We start from the raw sequence: 18,459 nt of genomic DNA, 5'->3' as shown, positions 1-18,459 counted from the left end.
ATTGGCATCCGTCTTTCATATACCGGCATATTGGAATAGATTTTAGAATTTAGCATTCTTATTTGGTAGAGTAAAAAAGCAATAAATGTTGCGTATGCAGATTTTTTTTTTGTATAAGCTGCGTCATTCTTTCAGCTACCGTTACTTTTTCTCCTATTTGCCTGTTACTACAGTGTCTGCTAAAAATAAGTTGAAATAATTGATAAATATAGTTTTTTCTAAAAACATGTTTAAAGCTGGCAAGTCGTGAATTTCTTGTGATATTCAAGCCAAATTTAGGCATTAAGACCCTCAAGATAAAGATATGTCAGATAGCTCAATGTATGCACCGTCTTATTTGGAATGTAAATATTTTCGTTCGAGTAACTGTTGTCGGAAGCAAGAAAACATTTTTTGAAGACAACATCCAATATCACCAGCAGGCACTGTGTATGTCCCGTCGTCTGCTCGTCATCGTCTGCGCACTGTCGCCTGCTCTTCTCGTCATCATCTGCCGCCCAGCAGACGACAGCTAGTATACGGGGAGAATATTTCTCATTTTTATGAAATTTTTAAAGACCGCTCGTTGCAGATAGCATAATTCCAGTTCTTGAGCTGAGTTCTTGGGTGAGACGGACATTACTTCAACCGAAAATCGACGCACGTTTTCAAAGAACAAACATTTGCTAATGAACTTCCTAATGAATATCAAAACGGCAAGTTCGTTACAGCGCAATACAAGACAAGGACACAATGTATAAAACGACGACACGGCGCTGACATTCAACTGATATTTTATCACACACACACACACACACACACACACACACACACACACACACACACACACACACACACACACACACACACACACACGCACGCACGCACGCACACACACACGCACACGCACGCACGCACGCACACACACACACACACACACACACACACACACACGCACGCACGCACGCACACACACAGAGACACACACATATATATGTATATATATATATATATTTGTGTGTGTGTGTTTGTATATATATATATATATATATATATATATATATATATAGGAGCGAGTTTAGAACCATGACATGCACGAGACACAGCGATGCATCGAGGCAACTGTGACAATCTGACGCACAATCTAATTGACATAGGCAACGCAGTTCCTTGTCATGAAGAGTGACAGACGGTTCACTGATACACGCTTTGTCCCTAATCTTTGTATTGTGAGCCTCGGCGATCTCCATTGTCAATTTGCTTGCGTGTTTAAAAATGACACTATTTTGTTTTTGTTTTTTAAATTCGGGGCGACAAGCGCACGACTTGCAATGCTCCGGGAGATGAAGTGGCGGAACCCCTTGAAGCGATAGCTGATGCTCACGATGTCCAACATTCACACATCGCTTCGGTTGTCCCACGTACTCTCTACCACAAGATAATGGAATAGTATACACAACCTGGTTAGCACAAGTGATGTACATGTTCCCATGTTTGACAGTGCATTTTCTCTTCACCAAATTATCTTCCAGATTCCTTCACCAAAATATTTTGCTTTAGCAAATTATCAACTAACGGGCATATGCAACCTAACTTATGTTTCGCAGAAAAACGTACAGCAATGCTGTACCTTGAACCAACGTTCTTATGCCCATGCGCTAACTTGTGTACGTACGGTACTATGGCGTTCTTTCTTTTTTCTTCCAATTTAGTTTTAATATCTTGGTCATTTATGGTCATGACGCCGTGGACCATGCTTTCACTCTCAGATGAAATATTCGCTTCGAGGTAACCAGCATCCATTAAGGTTGCCGCAGTTGCCTCGATGCATCTCTGTGTCTCGTGCATGTTATGGATATCAACTCACGCACATTTTTTCAATAAAATATCAGCTGAGGGTCAGGACCGTGTCGTCATTTTATACCTTCTTGTGTCCTTGTCTTGTATTACGCTGTAACGAACCTTACTATGAATTTCTTAATGAGTTATTGCGCATACTAAAATTTACGAATTGCAGCCGGTGAGGTTGTCAGGCGTATCCACTTTGAATGAATTTCCACAATCTACCAGTTTCAAGATATGCACAATTGAAAATTCAAATTTAGATTCTAAATATTCACCTATGGCCTCCTTAATTGTTTAACGAAACTCTCTTTTATGCATTTAAGCAGGAAAGTAACTGTTTCTTCCCGTAATATGGGAAATATCTCGAAGTCGGTGTCATTCTCGAAATTCATTCTAATTGAATACGTCGGACAATCTCACCCGCTACAATTTACAAATTTCAATATGTGCCGCAAAATAATTAATTAGGAAGTCAGTGAATGTTACTTAATCTGTTTAATATGTGTTTATATTTTTGATGCATGTAATCCAGCTCAAGGACTCCATTTATGGTATCTGCAACAAGCGATATTAAAGAATTCCATAAAAATAAAAAATGATCACCCCCGTATACTAGCCGCCGTCTGCTGGGCGACAGATGACGAGAAGAGCAGACAACTAGCGGAAGAGCAGACGACTATGCGCAGACGTCGATGAGCAGACGACGATGAGTAGATGACGAGGAGAGCTGCGGCAGTGTGCCCACTGGCGATTTTGATTGCTGAAGTCAAAAATTGTTTTCTCGGTTGAGACAAAATTTACTCGAACGAAAATGTCTAAGTAACAAGCTAAGACGTCGGTGCGTATATTGAGCTGTCTGACATTTCTTCATCTGCAGGGCCTCAACACACAGATTTCTAAAAATATATAATTTATAATAATTTGAAATTCCGCAAAAAGGGAGAAAACGTGCGGAAAAGGAAAAAAATCGTTGTAGCTGAAAAAATTACGCAGTTTATGCAACAAGTTTACGAAAACTTAACTTGTATAGCTGTTTCCCTGAACCGAATTAGCAAGGGAACTTCTAAAATGCATTCCATTATGACGTCATATGAAAGAAGCATGAGAATAAAATGCTATAAAATAAAACTTATTGAAGAGTTTGTTGCTGTGCCTGTTGGTACATACCTTTAGAAACGATTGAACCCAGCCTTTAAAAGCCCGACACCAGGAGAGATGTAGTCAGACACAAGCTGGCACTAGCCAACAAGTTTGATGCAAACAACCACACAGTAGTTCACAGAGCAGCCAGAGCGCGCATGCGTCGTACATACCACGTGACTGTGAACAAACCCAAAATGACATCCAGTAACCACATTTTTCTAAATAGGCTCTTTCTCAGACAGCGATAACAAGGGTACACTAACACATTGATTGTGACCATGTTTTCAGATGCTTCAATTAGTTTCCGTTCGTAGCGCCTGGTTCACCTGCCAATAATTTCTTTGTGCTGTAGAAAAGGTGAACAGCCGCTCAGCCGGCAGTGCAAGGCTGCCCTGGACGTGACGGTCGTTTCGTGGTCCTTTAAGAAGACATTAAAACAGCACCCCGTCTTGCCCGTATACACCCGGCCATACTTGAACGGTATGCAACAAACAACATTTTCAATGCAAGCTGTGAAATTATGCCTGGTATTGCCGGGCACTCCTAGGTTTACAATTTTCTATCCTAGCACATGGACTTGACATCTTGCATGGCACCGAGAACACAACCCGAACGCCGTGCCTTGTAGCAACTTTTTTTCACATTGTTGCACATCTTGTGGATATAGGGCATGACTTCCACTCGCTTATGGTTCAACTGGCAGTGCTATGTACTCCGCCTCCTGTTTCCTTTTTCAATTTTTCGAGTTTCGTCTCGGCTACTCCTTTGAACATAGTTTCAGGAAAGCCGGCCACCTAAAGGCGTTTCATCTCCTCATGAAACCTTTGCTCCATTGAATGATGGCAGCTTTAGAAGAGTTAACTGCTGGGCTAGTTGGTGATCTTGCATACTGGTGTCGTCGTCTTTCTTGTGTGTGTTGTGTTTTGGCGCAAAATCTTTTCAGTATGAATGATGGCAGCTTCCATTGAGGGCAGTCTTGATTCAGAGGGTGGCTTTCCCACTCTTCATTTGTTTAGAGTGCGACGACTGTAATCGTAGAGGCTGTTTCTGGGTACGAGGCGCATATTTTCAGCAGACGTGGCCATTGTTAGGGAAGCTTAGTTCTAAGTTAGAGAATCGTATTGCATTTTCTGGTGCCAGTTCTTTCGCAAAACTTAGAGCCTTTGTGCACACTTTAAATGAGCTAACAATATCACTTGAAACCGATTCTAGTTCCAAAGATTTCGCCAGGCTTAACAAGGTCAAGAAATAATCAACATACCCTAAAACCTTGACTACCCTATCGTCATTTAAAGAGCTGCTAAGAGCTTTGTCAAATTTTGAAAGGAAAGTGTGGCATAAGATGGGTGCCACACTAGACCCTATGCAGATGGCATTCTTTTGCACAAAGAGTTCATGCAGAAATTCAACAATCGTTGACGATAAGTTCAAGGTTACCAGTTCCAGGAAAAAAATCAATGCCGCAGGCGTTCTCGAGCGTAACTCACCCGCTTTCTTCGATGAGCAGCTGCAAACAAATCAGCATTGTGGCACTGAATAAAATAAATCCTCTACGTCCAAGAAGAATGCCATGCTGGGCTGTTTTTCACGCAGGAAGGTCAGCACTTGTGTCGGTCTACTTCTCTCCTGGCGTCTTAAAGGCCGGTTCTGTTGTTTCGGAAGATTTGTTATTGCGCACGATTTCAAACCTGAATAAAGATTTGTACCTCCAACAAACCTTTGCTTTTTCTTTTCGACGAAAATACTATGGAGAATAATAACCATTTAGCCCATTTTTTTCATGATGATCAATGATATTCACTTTTGGGTCTAAGATGTTTCACGTGCAATGACACTCTTGTGAAAATTTCTAATTTTGGCCAATTAAAAAAGAAACATGACCTAAAGGAAAAATAGGAAACCAACAGACATTAAATTTGAAGTTTTTTTTTAAATATGCAACAAAGGTCGTCAAATTTGGTGCAGTGGTTGCCGAGAAAAGCGAATTCTCCTTTTACATGTATTTAGATAGGAGCACCCAATCTAAGCCTTACTCTTAAGGGCTGCCTTCCCCACTATCAAGACCATGTGTAGAGCGAGATCCCGAAGACAGTGCAATGCCGGAGCAACCCGTGGCGAAGGTGACGCAGGCGTTAAGCACTCCCCATACGTGGGCCAATCCCGAAGATGGCGCAATGCCACGGCGACCAGCGGTGGAGGTACATTTCACCACCACATACACAACTTCGCTGGTCATAGTTCTTGACAGAGTGGAAAGGGACTGCGTTTTCTTTTTTTTGCATTCATCTCGCTTTTAGAAAGAGATAATGCTATAAATGCAATGTCATTCGTTCTTGTCTCGCTTTAAATATGTGTTTAAATATATCCGCCAGGAATGGTGTGCGCGGGGAAATGCTCGCTCGCGCGCGCTCACAAACACACAGAGACACGACAAATGCTCGCCTGACATGCCGGACAAATGCACACAGAAAAACGCGTATGCTCGCACACGCATACACGCACTCGTGCCCACGCATATTCAAATACTGTAACAGAAGCCTGCGCACACGCACAAATACAAGTACACGCGCACGCACGCTCAAGGCGTACACACCCATCTACACTCCCTGTCCTTTCCGGTTGCGTCACAAAAACATGCGCGAGCAAATAGACTGAATGACACTCGCTCTGCAATTACCGTTCAAAACTCGAGCTATAATAAATCGCTTTACGGTTTAAATTTTGCGCTCCTTCAAATCAATCAGCCCTGTGGTGAGGGGGTGCAAGACCATTTGTTCCTGTCGTGTGACATAACCGCCCATGACCCAAAAGAACACTGCTTTAGCGCACCACCAATGTTCCGAATAAGTTCCATAAATGCACATGTTGTTGCAAGGGACTACCCTTTCGGCGCAGAGAGTTGAAACTTTTTTGATACTCGGCTATTATACAGAAATAAAATTGTTTAATATTTTGCCCATTCAGCTATACATGTGCATTTCTACAGGATGGTGAAGGTGCAATGTCCAGAATTCCTGAGTTTGTCCATGCTACAATGCACGATAGTACTCTTTTTACGTAACACAAAGACATACGCATGCTTGTTATGTTGTCCAAAGAATAAAATTTCATAATTAAAGCGATGGCTTAACAAATCAGCAACCCATTGCTACGTTTTAGGAAGTAAAAATAGAAAATATATTTGAAGAGCTCTCTTCAAAGAACCAAAACCGAAACCAAATCTTCAGTTTTGTATTTCGTCCGTATGGTGGGAGACTGTCGAACTCAGTCCTACGTGGACAAAAAAGAAAAGAAGAATGGTGTCATGCAGCACGGCATCGAACCGCTGCCAGCATGATACGGAACGACAGCTTCGAGCGAATAAACAGCTCGGCATGGCTTCCAAAGTTTCCGCAAGTGATACGCTGGCGTTTTTACAGATACCACGTGAACTTGCACGACTGGGTTTCAAAAATCGCTTTTGGGAACAGTGTCTCGCCATGGTGTAGAGAGTCAAGACAGGCATCACTCTAAAGCTCTGTCTGTGGACTACATACGCTGCAGCGGCTATGACCAAAGACGTCATGGCTTTACTACCACTACAGTTTTTGTCTGGAAAATTGAGTACAAATTTTCGTAGTTTCCATAGGCTTCCATGGCTGAACCTTTAACCGCTTTGGGGACAAAATTCTCGCTTGCGACAGCCCGTTCATTGCATTTGGCTCGTGTGGATGGTCTTTCACAATATATCTCTCACCCGGCTTTTTCAATAATCGACCTGCAGCTTTTGTTATTCTCCGAAAAACTCGCTAGTTTCATTGAAAACACGCTAGCTTCGGACCAGGGCCGCTTGGGGCGCTAGTTGGTACGTGTCTAGAAAAGGTGGATACGAATTGCGAATCTGGATTGAATTCAGTAAATGATTTCTTGTTCAAGACAGCAAGAATGTCATATTTGGTTGTATTTACCGTTGTCCTTCACCGTCTGTCAACGAATGCTGTACCAATCACCATCATATTTCAAATACTGTATCACTAGAAAATAAAAATATTTTAATGGGTAATATAACCATTAGTTTACTCGATGAAACATCACCCAGCTCTATTAACTGCAGTAATTTATGCCATGGATACGGATATAATTGCTCAATTACCGCGCCCGCACGCGAGTACAGGCACGCCTATTGACCGCGCCCTTTCTAACCTACTTCATTAACCAGAAGCAAAAGCTTTGCGCATATACATCAGTGATCATTACGCCCTGCTCTTTCGTTTCAATTATTATGTACCACCTAAACCACATTCACACAATACAGATGCGCTGGACAAAGATGGCTTCAGAACGGCTGTCGCTAATACAAATTGTCCTGAAATTAAATCACTAAACAACCCAAAGAAAGCCTGCGGCATTTTTTCACAATCTGTGGCTCTCACAGCAGTTATTAGCAGAAATGCGCAAATGGGTAACTTATTTGGGAAAACTAAAAGGCAACCCTTCAACACGAACTTACGGGCCGGATATAGAGGCTTCTGTAACACCCTTAAGTGCAAAAATAAAATCAGCTAAACAATTGTATTCCGAGCAAAGAATTTTACACGTTGCTAAAGTAACTGGGACATTGACAACTCCTTTTTAATTAGGCACAGACGCCTGAACCAGGCATCCAGAAATTCAAAGGATGGAGTAGTTCCGCTCCTAAAATAGCTGATGCTTTTACTAGTTCTTTCTTCCATAACAGTGTCTCCTAAACTAATCATCAACAGGAACCGTCTACCTTATTGATTCTTTTTGTTTCCTACAACGCCAGGAGAAATAGCAGTTGGTATAAATAACCTAAAGGTGACAAACGCTGGAAATGATGAGGTCTACCTCACTAGCACCGAACTAATTGCGCACCTAATTTCAGACATACTTTCATTCATAGTTAATTTATTATTAAAGACTGCTTTATTTCCTTTTGTACCTAAGCTTGGCAAAGTCATCCCAGTTTTTAAAAGCACGAACTAGCTCATTATTCGGCAACTGCAGACCTGTTTTCATTCTAGCGTTCTTTGGCGAAGTTATTGAGAAACAACTTGAAATACGACTAACGAAACACGTGTCTAAACTTATTACCCTGTCATCATGGCAGATCGGTTTTCGCTATGGGTATTCCACAGAGCAGGCACTTATCCATCTTACTGAACAACTAAAAAAAAATAATCGACGAGGGATTTCTCGCCACCTCAGTTTGTATAGATCTAACGCCAGCATTTGATAGCATAAATCCTAATATCCTATTCTCTAAGCTCGAAGCAATTGACATCTTCCCTTTCACATCTAAAAGCTACTTATATGGCAGAGTTCAAGTTGTGTCGGTTTCCAGTGCTTACGGTCGACAGCAAACAACTAACAACTTATTACAGTTTCTTCTTCACTGCTTTTAGGCTTCCTCCGTTCCTGAGAGTTCCATATAAGTATGAAACACTGTGCCTCTGGAAGAGTTTACTCTTGTGCTAGTTGGTCGTCCATACTTCAAGTAGTAACTTAGCGCGATAAAAACACGAAAACAGGAAAGGCGGAGAAGGACAAGTGCTTGTCCTTCTCCGCCTTTCCTGTTTCCGCCTTTTCTCCGCCTTTTCCGTCCGCCTTTCCTGTTTGCGTGTTTTTATCGCACTAAGTAACTACTTCAACTCCACCTGTCATAATGAAAAACATAAGATTTTTACGCCAAATTGAAAACGGAACTAAGAATGTATTTATTATTAACAGACAAATGAGAAAGTTTACTGTAACGGCTGTAATGAAACAGACGCACCCCTGTGTATGTGCCGACTGACGAGGAAGACGAAGGAGAGTGCGTTGATCGCGAGCGAGCCCCGCGCTACGGACAGCCTTTGCAGTGTCTTTACGTAGCGTTCCACAACGTTGTGAACGACAATACACCTCGTCGCATTTGGTGGAGGTGAGGGGCATTTTATTTATTCGTTTTTTTTTGCTTTTCTTCCTGTATATAGTTGATTTCTTGTTAATAAGCTACTGGTATTTTCTTCCAATACAATTCTTCCTACCATAAGATGTGCCATACCTTGTTATTATTGGTAATCAATTCCGTACTTTGTTCGGTTAACGTTCATTTTTCTTTGCACGTATACTACCTTATTATATCCTACCGTTGCTTTGAGATGTTCACCATCATAAGTGTTCTTGGACTGGAGGTCCTGATACAGCCTTTGACTACGGGACCTCCTTCTGCATACTAAACGCTTGTAATGTGACCCAACTTGCAACAATAAATTGATGTAGTATCATTAGAGCCGGTTCAAAGGTGACCACTCAAAGGTGAGTATTCTTTCTGAAAGAGAATGATTGGTGCCAGCCGGACGTACTGATCTCCGAATGTTTTTGCTGAAAATTCTCTCTGGTAATTATCGAGCTAAGCTCAGACAACAGATGCATTTTTTGCGGGCCGTGTGTTACGCTTTGGGGTGTAATGATGTGAGGATATCATGTGTGTGTGCAGGGTGTCACCACTTCTTTTGTAAATGTCCGGCAGGCGGCTTGCGAAAGCATTGTCCATCCGGTGGCGGTATATTGTTGTCCACAGTGAAGAGCGGGCTTCCCCCTGCGGCCAAGTCCTCATCGGCTCTCGGTTATATAAAACAACACAAAAAGGCTCTGTGGGCCGCATCGCAGATCGGCGTGTTCGACGTCACCTCAATATAGACTCGGACGACAAGCTGTCTTCGACCTTTACGACGTTTCGGTTAATATTCCGGGCGAGTGGGCCCACCTCAATTTTGCTTCAAATATTAAGTGCAATGGGATACCTTTAGTATCGAAGCCGGTTTGTAAACGAGGCACGGCAGTCTTGTCCGCCTGAGACTAAGCTGTTGGGTGGTCCGCGCATCGAGTCGTCGCGTAAGCTGCGTGGAAACATGATAGATACACTGAGAACGTTAGACGCATCTCAACTTTCATTGCAAGAACAGCGCAGATACATGTGCATGAGAAAAGGTGACTATCATTAGCAAATGAAGATGCGTTACTCAGCATGCCATAACAGATTTAACATGACAGAAGCGATAGTTTCGTAATAGTCAAGTCTCTCTTGTCGGCACAAGGCGGGCCGCGGACCGAACATTATTTTCCCTACAATTCTTAGAACGAACTAGGGCGAACGAGTAAAGCCGATCCTGGCCTCGTTTGCTCTCAAAGAGAATCTTTCAGTTGTACTGTAGAACCCGAATGACAACGTGCAGGGGACCGGCTCCACGACTTCGATGTGCGTGTGGGCCCACTGCCCATTACGGCCGAACACAACGACGTCCCGTTCAAAGGAAACACACGCTGCTACTACCACGAGAAGGGCGGCATCGAGGACGAGGCGCTCGTGTTCCTCGAGTGCAAGCCGTGCCCCGTCAGAGGGCGCTACGTCACCATACAGATCACCCAGAACTGCACCGACTGCCAGGAGCCGCTAAAGAACGTCCTTCAGCTCGCCGAAGTCGAAGTGTTTGGCCTGCCGTAGATCCACTGGTGCTGTTTACCTGCACAAGCTTACTTCCCGCGTATTCATTGTGTCATTCACCAAGTCACGCAGCCGCAACTCGCGCACATAAGTCTTGTGCAGCTATTCTGTAGATCCTGCCACACTGCAAAAAAAAAATAAAATTCTTTGTCGGTTCATTTGGCAGGTAACAAAACTAAGCCAAAGTGGTCATTGTGCAATGCATATAAAGCTCTTTTTACGAATCCAGATAATGAAAGATTGCTTGGAACGCAAAAAAAAGAAGACTGGTGCATTCTGCTAAGCGTGAAAGAAATTCGAGAAAGGTTATATGGAAAGCACATCCAGAATTCCATACTAAATGATGCAACGTAAATGCCCTGAGATAGAGCGTGCGTAAATGGGCTTCGTTCACGCGTGCCACCTGCTGTTTGCGGCAACCTGCTGCTGCCCTCTTCGGCGACTTCTTTCTTTCAGCTACATTTCCTATAATACGTTATTTCATTAATTTAATTCCTAATTAAAGGAAAATTACCCCATGTTGTATTTGGCGTCTTTCTTCTTTGGCTTTACATGATATCGCTAACAATAAATTGTGCCCATCTGTGCCACTTCGTCTCGTTCATTACATAACGAGGGTCTCAAATCCGGCACCATTGATGCATTCAGGTAGCACCTATGGGTTTACTGACCAGTTGCCTTCACCCTGAAAGGTAACGTACATACGACGCCTGCGGCCGAAAGGATATTGCACAACTACTCTCAAGGTTTGGGATTGGTTGCGCGTGCTAACTGTTCCATGGTTAGTTATATAGTTAAAACGTAAATACGTAAGTTGACGCAAAAATGGAGCCACGATGGCTCAATTTCTAGGAGCATCACAGATGTAATGCGAAGAGATGGGACCATTCTAAACCTGCGGCCAGTTGTTCTTTCATCCACATTCATTTCATTTATCATTTACTTTTCCAGTTATTAGGCACACGCGATTTCTCTTATGCTGTCAGTGGTGTCCTTCCTTGTTGCCTTCTTATGAAATGAATAATAAAAAAAATCAGGCCCGCACTTCCATTGATTCTCGCTCATTACATAATGATGGTCTTGAATACGGATCCATGGATGACTTCAGGTAGCATGTGTACTGGCCTGTTGCTTTCTACTAGAAACATCACGTACTCATGACGCCTGCGGCCGAAAGGATATTGCACAACTACTGCAAAGGTTTGTGATTGGTTGCGCGGGCTAACTGTCCCATGGTTAATTATATAGGTAAAACGAAAGCTGAATTGAATTTCATTCTCCTTGCACGAATACACAAGAAATGAGTAGCCAGAATAAGCTACTGAGAGTCGTAGCATGACGAGGTGGCTGCCCTTTGACACAGCAGCAGCAGTTAAACAATTTTCAAACATATGACTACATTTACACATACGTACGGACAATGATTGCACAAAGGAACATAAGCATTTAGCGAAATACAAAGGAAAGCTTCCCATTAATGAGCAAATAAAAAACATAGATGAATAAATGCATCATAGTTCACAAGAACTGATCTCGCTTTGTTTTTTGGACAACTGTGACACATCTACAGATTTCTTGGCAAGATTATTGAGCAGAGCTGGAAGAGTAAAAGCGATTGATTGTTTCGCATAGCTGCTTTGAGGAGTAGGTATGCGCCAAATATTGTGGTGACGCGTAGTGTATACGGCAATATTTTCTTTTATTTCTGAAATCTCGCTGTAAAAGGAGTTGTTCTTTTTGTGGCAGAACAGTATCTATTTATTTACCCTCAGGGCCTTTCGGCATTAGAGAGGGGAGTGGGTTATACAACAAATAAGAAGGAAATATATGTTGTATATATGTATATATATACATTTATATATATATAAATGTTGTGTATAAGCTTATACACAACATTTGCTAATTATACAATGTAAGCTGAAAGTATGATAAATGCAGTAATAGAACATGACACATAAAAGTAACATTAAACAAGAAAAAGGAAAACACCAAAAGCAGTTCGTACGAATGTTTGCTATTATACATTGTTTGTTAGTGGTTTTCGAAAACTATCATTGTTTTTAATGGAAACAGTGTCAGAAAGAAGTTCTTTCCAGTCTTTCGATGTACGTGGCAAAAATGAGTGTAAAAAGTTTGTCGTGTTACATGCACCAATTCTAACTTTATAATGATGATCAGTACGGTGAGGTAAGTAATATGGTAGCTACATGAATTTTGGATGAAGTGTAGGGTGGGGATACAGCTTATGAACAAATGAAAGGCGGGAAACTCTTGGTAGCGGTTGAAGACCTAGATTCGATTTCATTGAAGAAACGCTCGCTCCACGGTAGTACTTCCAAAGAGTAAAACGGGTGGCGTTGTTTTGGATTAGTTCAAGAGAATGTATTAGGTTTTCGTGGCAAGGGTGCCATATAGCTGCAGTGTATTCTAATTTTAGTCGTAACAGGGTTTTATAAAGGAGTAATTTTAAAGGAGAGGGAGCATGCGAACACTTACGGCGTAAGGATCCCAACAAGTGGTTAGCTTGGTTAATTATGTATTCGACGTGATGATTCCATGTTAATTTAGATGTTATATGTAGGCCTAAGTACTTATATGAGTTAGTAGATTCTAAAGCAAGGTTATTCAAGTAGTACACGAGCAGATTATCGTTAGATCGGGATACCCTTAGAAATTTCCACTTGTTAATGTTGAGCTCCATTCGCCACAATCGGCACCATTTGCTGACGTTATTGAAATCGGCCTGAAGAAGGGAGATGTCGTGTTCGTTAGTTATTTCTCCGAGGATTACACAGTCATCTGCAAATAAATGTACGTCAGAGGTTATTGCTGAAGGTAAGTCATTATATATAGAGATAAGGAATACTAGAGGTCCCAGGATGGAGCCTTGTGGCACACCGGACTGAACGTCGCTATGTGATGAGTCAGGGCCATTAGCTGTTACGAACTGAGAACGGTAAGCGAGAAATGACTCGATCCATTTTAGAATGTTATGATCGATGTTTAATTTGCTTAGTTTATAAAGCAAAAGTTTATGACACACCTTGTCAAAGGCTTTCGAAAAATTGAAAAAGATGCAATCGGCAAGAGAACAGTCATTTGGTGTAGTTTGTGAGTAAAGGTTAATTGTAATTCACATGAGAATGATTTTCGGAAATCATGTTGTGATGGCGAAATAAATTAATTAGATTCAAGAAAATCCGCAATTTTAGTAAAAATAATATGTTCTAGCAGTTCGCAGCAGGTACTGGTTAATGATATCGGGCGATAATTTGTAGGTGATGTTTGGCTGCCAGATTTATGCAAAGGAATTATTTTTCCTATTTTCCATTCTAATCGAACAGTAGATGTGTTGAATGATTTATAAAATATTTTGGTTAGTATAATGGTACTATAAGAGCACTTGTTTTTCAGAAATTTAGCACTGATGTTATCAAAGCCGGGTGACGAATGCAGCTTAAATGAATCTATTAGTCGAATAACCCCGGGAACTTCAACAGTCACTGTAGGCAGTTAAGAAGTTATAGTCATTCAAGACAGGTAGTTTTCAAATGTGCACGAGAAATTTCTAACGAAGTTATTATTCAGGAGAGATGCGCATAGGTTTTTGGGAACAGGGTTACCAGCGCAATTGTTAAGAGTGATAGAAACATCGGAAGGTGGATGTATGATGCGCCAAAATTTTTTACGTTAGTTATCAGCATAGATGGTAATGTGGTTGATAAGAATGTTTCTTTAGCGCATTTTAGTGTGGCTACATAGGTGTTAGATGCTAATGTGTAGGCTTTCCAACGTGAGTCAGTGGGTGATTGCTTCGCGGAACGATACAGTCGTCTTTTTTTGTTGGATAGTCGCTTTAAATGATTATTGCGCCAAGGCGCGCGCGGGTTGCGATGTGTTTATTGATTAGGCGGTTTACCTCTGCCAAAAATATATTCCAGTTTGACTGCACACTACGATTTTTAAGATCACATAAGAATAAGAAATAGGCTGAGTTCATTATTTATTGCTTCAAAGTTAGCTCTCCTATAGCCTCTAATTATTTTTTTACTCTTCAGAAGTTTCACAAACGGAGTATCAAATTGAATATTTAGCAATAAGTGGTCACTGATACCGGGTAAGTAATGGATGGCAGAGGCATAATCGGGACGATTGGTTAGGATCAAATCGAGAAGGTTTGCGGAAGTGGATGTTGGTCTCGTGGCTTGTGTGACTAATTGAGTTAATGAAAATGTAGTACTAATACCCAAGAAACCTTTTGAATCAGACGAAGATAATAAGTTAGGTATATCGCTGTTCCAAACTATATAAGGAAAATTAAACTCAACAAATAAGAAAAGAGGTGTAGAAGGAAGCTTTGTCGTAATGGTACTAATTACATCATGCAATTCATTGGTAATTGCTGGTGACGAGGAAGGTGGACGATAGCAAACGCCTAAAGTTACCTTTTGGTGGGTCAGAGTTGCTGCAGCCCACACTGATTCTAAATTGGTGCTGATGTGAAGGGGTGACGATGGGATGCGTTTCGAAAGGACAAGAAGTACGCCGCCACCACGGCGCTCTGTTCGGTCACAGCGGTATATCGTGAATTGTTTGCTATCATGAAACAGTTCTGAGTCTTGAATGTCATTCGAGAGCCATGCTTCAGTTAAAGCTATTACATGGGCTGAACATGGGCCAATTTCGGATGATAATGAGTCACGGATTTTCAGAACACTTCTGATGTTAGTATAAAGGATGCTGAATTGATTATTTTGCGCATGCCCACTGCCCCTCACGTGCCCCTAAGTAGGAACGCCTTGCGAGGCAGCCGAAAGATGGTTTAGGCCGACGTTGCATCTTGGCATCTCCTGAATACTATTCCAGTTAGAATGGTACATGTAGCATTTGTTGTTTAGTACCGGTTTCTGGTGGCTGAGTTTAAATTTTGGAGAGTCTGGTTGTAATTTAGCAAACTGAATTAGTTTTTTACGGGCAAGTCGAGTTGCGGGTGAAAAGTCCTCATTAACTGCAGTTTTGCTAGGTCTTAACAGCACGCGTGATGAAAGTACCGATTCTTTCACTTTGTAGTTAGTAAATTTATCAATTACTGGGCGACATTTGTTAGCTTGGTAAGTGCCGAGCCGGTGGGCTTGTTGAATTGAATTGCTGGGAAAAGATCCAGGAGCAGCGTTAAGCACTGAGGTTGTTTTTCTTCTGTCTGTTGCCAGGTTTCTTTCGAGTCGGGTAGGCCATGAAATATTAAATTATCGCGACGAGCCCTGTCTTCCAGATCATCCAGACGCGAGCTGTTCTGAGCAGCGAGGCTATCTATGTTGTCTTGCATGCGTGTTAGGTTAGTGTCAAAACGGTCAAGGGATTTTGATTTTTATTCTATATGGTCAAGCATTTTCTTGATACCTGCTAGCTCAGTTTGTATATTTATCTGTCCGTTTTTAATGGCTTTGACATCCGATACTTTTTATCAATACTGTAAGCCTTGAAAGGCTCATACAGGAGTGGACATACAAACAATACAGGAGTAGCGCTTTGTTATACAGGGGTTTTGCAGCAAACTCAAACAAAAAAGCAATGGTTACAATCGACCCGCCATGTCAGCAATAAGTAAATACAAGGAAAAAAAAACAACCTATACAGTGCGTACTAAAATTAAATTATGGGGTTTTACGTGCCAAAACCACTTTCTGATTATGAGGCACGCCGTAGTGGAGGACTCCGGAAAATTCGACCAGCTGGTGTTCTTTAACGTGCAGCTAAATCTAAGTACACGGGTGTTTTCGCATTTCGCCCCCATCGATATGCGGCCGCCGTGGCCGGGATTCGATCCCGCGACCTCGTGCTCAGCAGCCTAACACCATAGCCACTGAGCAACCAACGCGGGTTATACCGTGCGTACGTCATGTAAAGTGTAAGAAGCAGTTATTACAGGGGAAAAATTCATTTGGTTGTGCTGTGTAATGTACAAACAGTATCAAGTGTAATGTATATTATTACACCACCCTACGGACAAACGTGCGCAAGAAACAAGCGCAGAGAAGTACAAAAGAACGTGCGGACACCAGCGTGTAAAAGAAGTTGGGGCAGGGCAATGCGTCGTTGATAATTTTTGAGGAACGCTGGGCCAAGACGACGAAAATGCGGTCATTGTTCCGATAATGACTCGAAGTGCAATTCGAGTGTCAACACGAATGAATGCACAGATTGTGAGCAAGCTATATCACTTGGCAGTGAATTCCACATATCTATTGTTGAAGGAAAAAAATAGTATTTTAGTGTGCTGCGACGCAAAAAGGATGGTCTAATACATTTATTATGTTTAGTTCGACTGGAGTGACGTGCGGGGGGACCAAGTAATCGGATTTTGTTAGAACGACAGGAAGCTGAGCTAGTTGGCAAGGATTCATTATGCAAAAAAGAAGTGAGGTGGGCAGACAGGACGCAATAGTAGAGAGGTAGACAACACGAACGCCAGCTATCAACTGAAGGGAGCACTAAGGCGAAACAAAAAAAGAAAGAAGACACAAAACTCTTCTGCGCATGCTCAGGAATGGTAACACCACGTGTCTCTAGGATACACGTGCAGGTCTTCGGGAGAGATTAAGGCACTTAATCTCTTTCTTATGTAAAGCAATCGAAGGCTGAATCACGTACGCACTTTCACCATTATATATATGCCATGCCTTTACCATAAGATGCGTATATTCATTCTTATTCCTTTACAATACCGCGCATTCATCTTACTCTGGCGTGCAGTTACAATCGTGGCAATGTAGCGAAAGATTAGAGGGCGATCCACCGCTTAATGACCTTTTATGTTTCATTAGCCTCAGATTGATACACCGTCTCATTCGCCCTACGTAGAACTGGCCGCAGTTAAGGGGAATTTTATAAACTACACCCATACGACAGTCAATAAAACTGTTGTTCTTATTGTGCTTCACTGGACAAACATCTGTTCGTTTTTTGCCTTTTATCTGCTCCTTTTTTCTCCGTACGGCAACGCATATCTTACCTAGCTTACTGGCAGCAGTGAAAGCAACCTTAACATCATATCTACTTGCAACTTTTTTAAGCCTGTGCGAAACTGAATGAATATACGGAATAGCCACTACTCTTTTTTTGATATAACTGCTTTCTGTAATCACGTCCGTCTCTCTCCAAACCGTCTTCTTTAGGCGCTCAGCCACAGTGGCCACTGCTACACTAGGATAACCTGCTTCTAATAGGCGCCGTACCTGTGCTATAAAACTGGCACTCATTTTTGCCATGCAGGATCTGGTGAGGGAAGACTTAAGGCACGACATGCCAATGAAATTTTTACTCCTTTGGAATGCTTGGATTGAGAGCCATTTAAACGTTATGGAGGATGATTAAAGTTGACCAAGGAATTTATTCAGCGGCGCGTAATTCAATTTCTTGACATTTACTTGGTCTTCGAACAAAATCATGTTTGTTGGCAGTACTCCCCATGATCTTTGAAGCCGTTGCTAAGCTTTCAATCCAAGCATTCCAAAGTAGTACAATACGGAATTGCAATGTCGCGCATTAAGTCTTCCCTCACCAGGTCCTGCATGCACAATATAAGCGCCAGTTTTAATGCGCAGGTCCGGCGCCTATTAGAAGCAGGTCATCCTAGTGTAGCAGTGGCCACTGTGGCTGAGCGCTTGAAGAAGACGGTTTCGAGAAGGACGGACGTGATTACAGAAAGCAGTAATAGCAAAAAAGTGTACTGGCTACTCTGTATATTCATTCAGTGTCGCACAGGCTTAAAGAAGCTGCAAGCAGATATGATGTTAATGTTGCTTTCACTGCTCCGAATAAGCTAGGTAAGATATGCGCTGCCGTACCGAGAAAAAAGGATCAGGTAAAAGGCAAAAACCGAACCGATATTTGTCCAGTGAAGCACAATAAGAAAAACCGTTTTACTCACTGTCGTATGGGTGTGGTTTATGAAATTCCCCTTATCTGTGGCCAGTTCTACGCAGGGCGAACGGGACGGTGTA

The 18,459-nt window shown here is 42.0% G+C and overlaps 1 protein-coding gene across 4 annotated transcripts in view; it reads left to right on the top strand.

The window, feature by feature from the left end:
- Positions 1–11,044, top strand: part of LOC139054901 (uncharacterized) — a 443,055-nt gene extending 432,011 nt beyond the window's left edge. For all 4 annotated transcript variants that reach the window (XM_070532627.1, XM_070532629.1, XM_070532628.1 and 1 more), the window contains one exon: positions 10,188–11,044. In XM_070532627.1, the coding sequence (XP_070388728.1) occupies positions 10,188–10,409 (222 nt within the window). In that variant the 3' untranslated portion in view covers positions 10,410–11,044. The remainder of the gene's footprint in view (positions 1–10,187) is intronic.
- Positions 11,045–18,459: the final 7,415 nt, after the last annotated feature.

This window comes from Dermacentor albipictus, chromosome 1 (genome assembly GCF_038994185.2).
Source record: "Dermacentor albipictus isolate Rhodes 1998 colony chromosome 1, USDA_Dalb.pri_finalv2, whole genome shotgun sequence".
In the NCBI taxonomy this organism is placed as follows: Eukaryota; Metazoa; Arthropoda; class Arachnida; order Ixodida; family Ixodidae; genus Dermacentor; species Dermacentor albipictus.
This window is presented reverse-complemented; position numbering and strand designations above follow the sequence as displayed.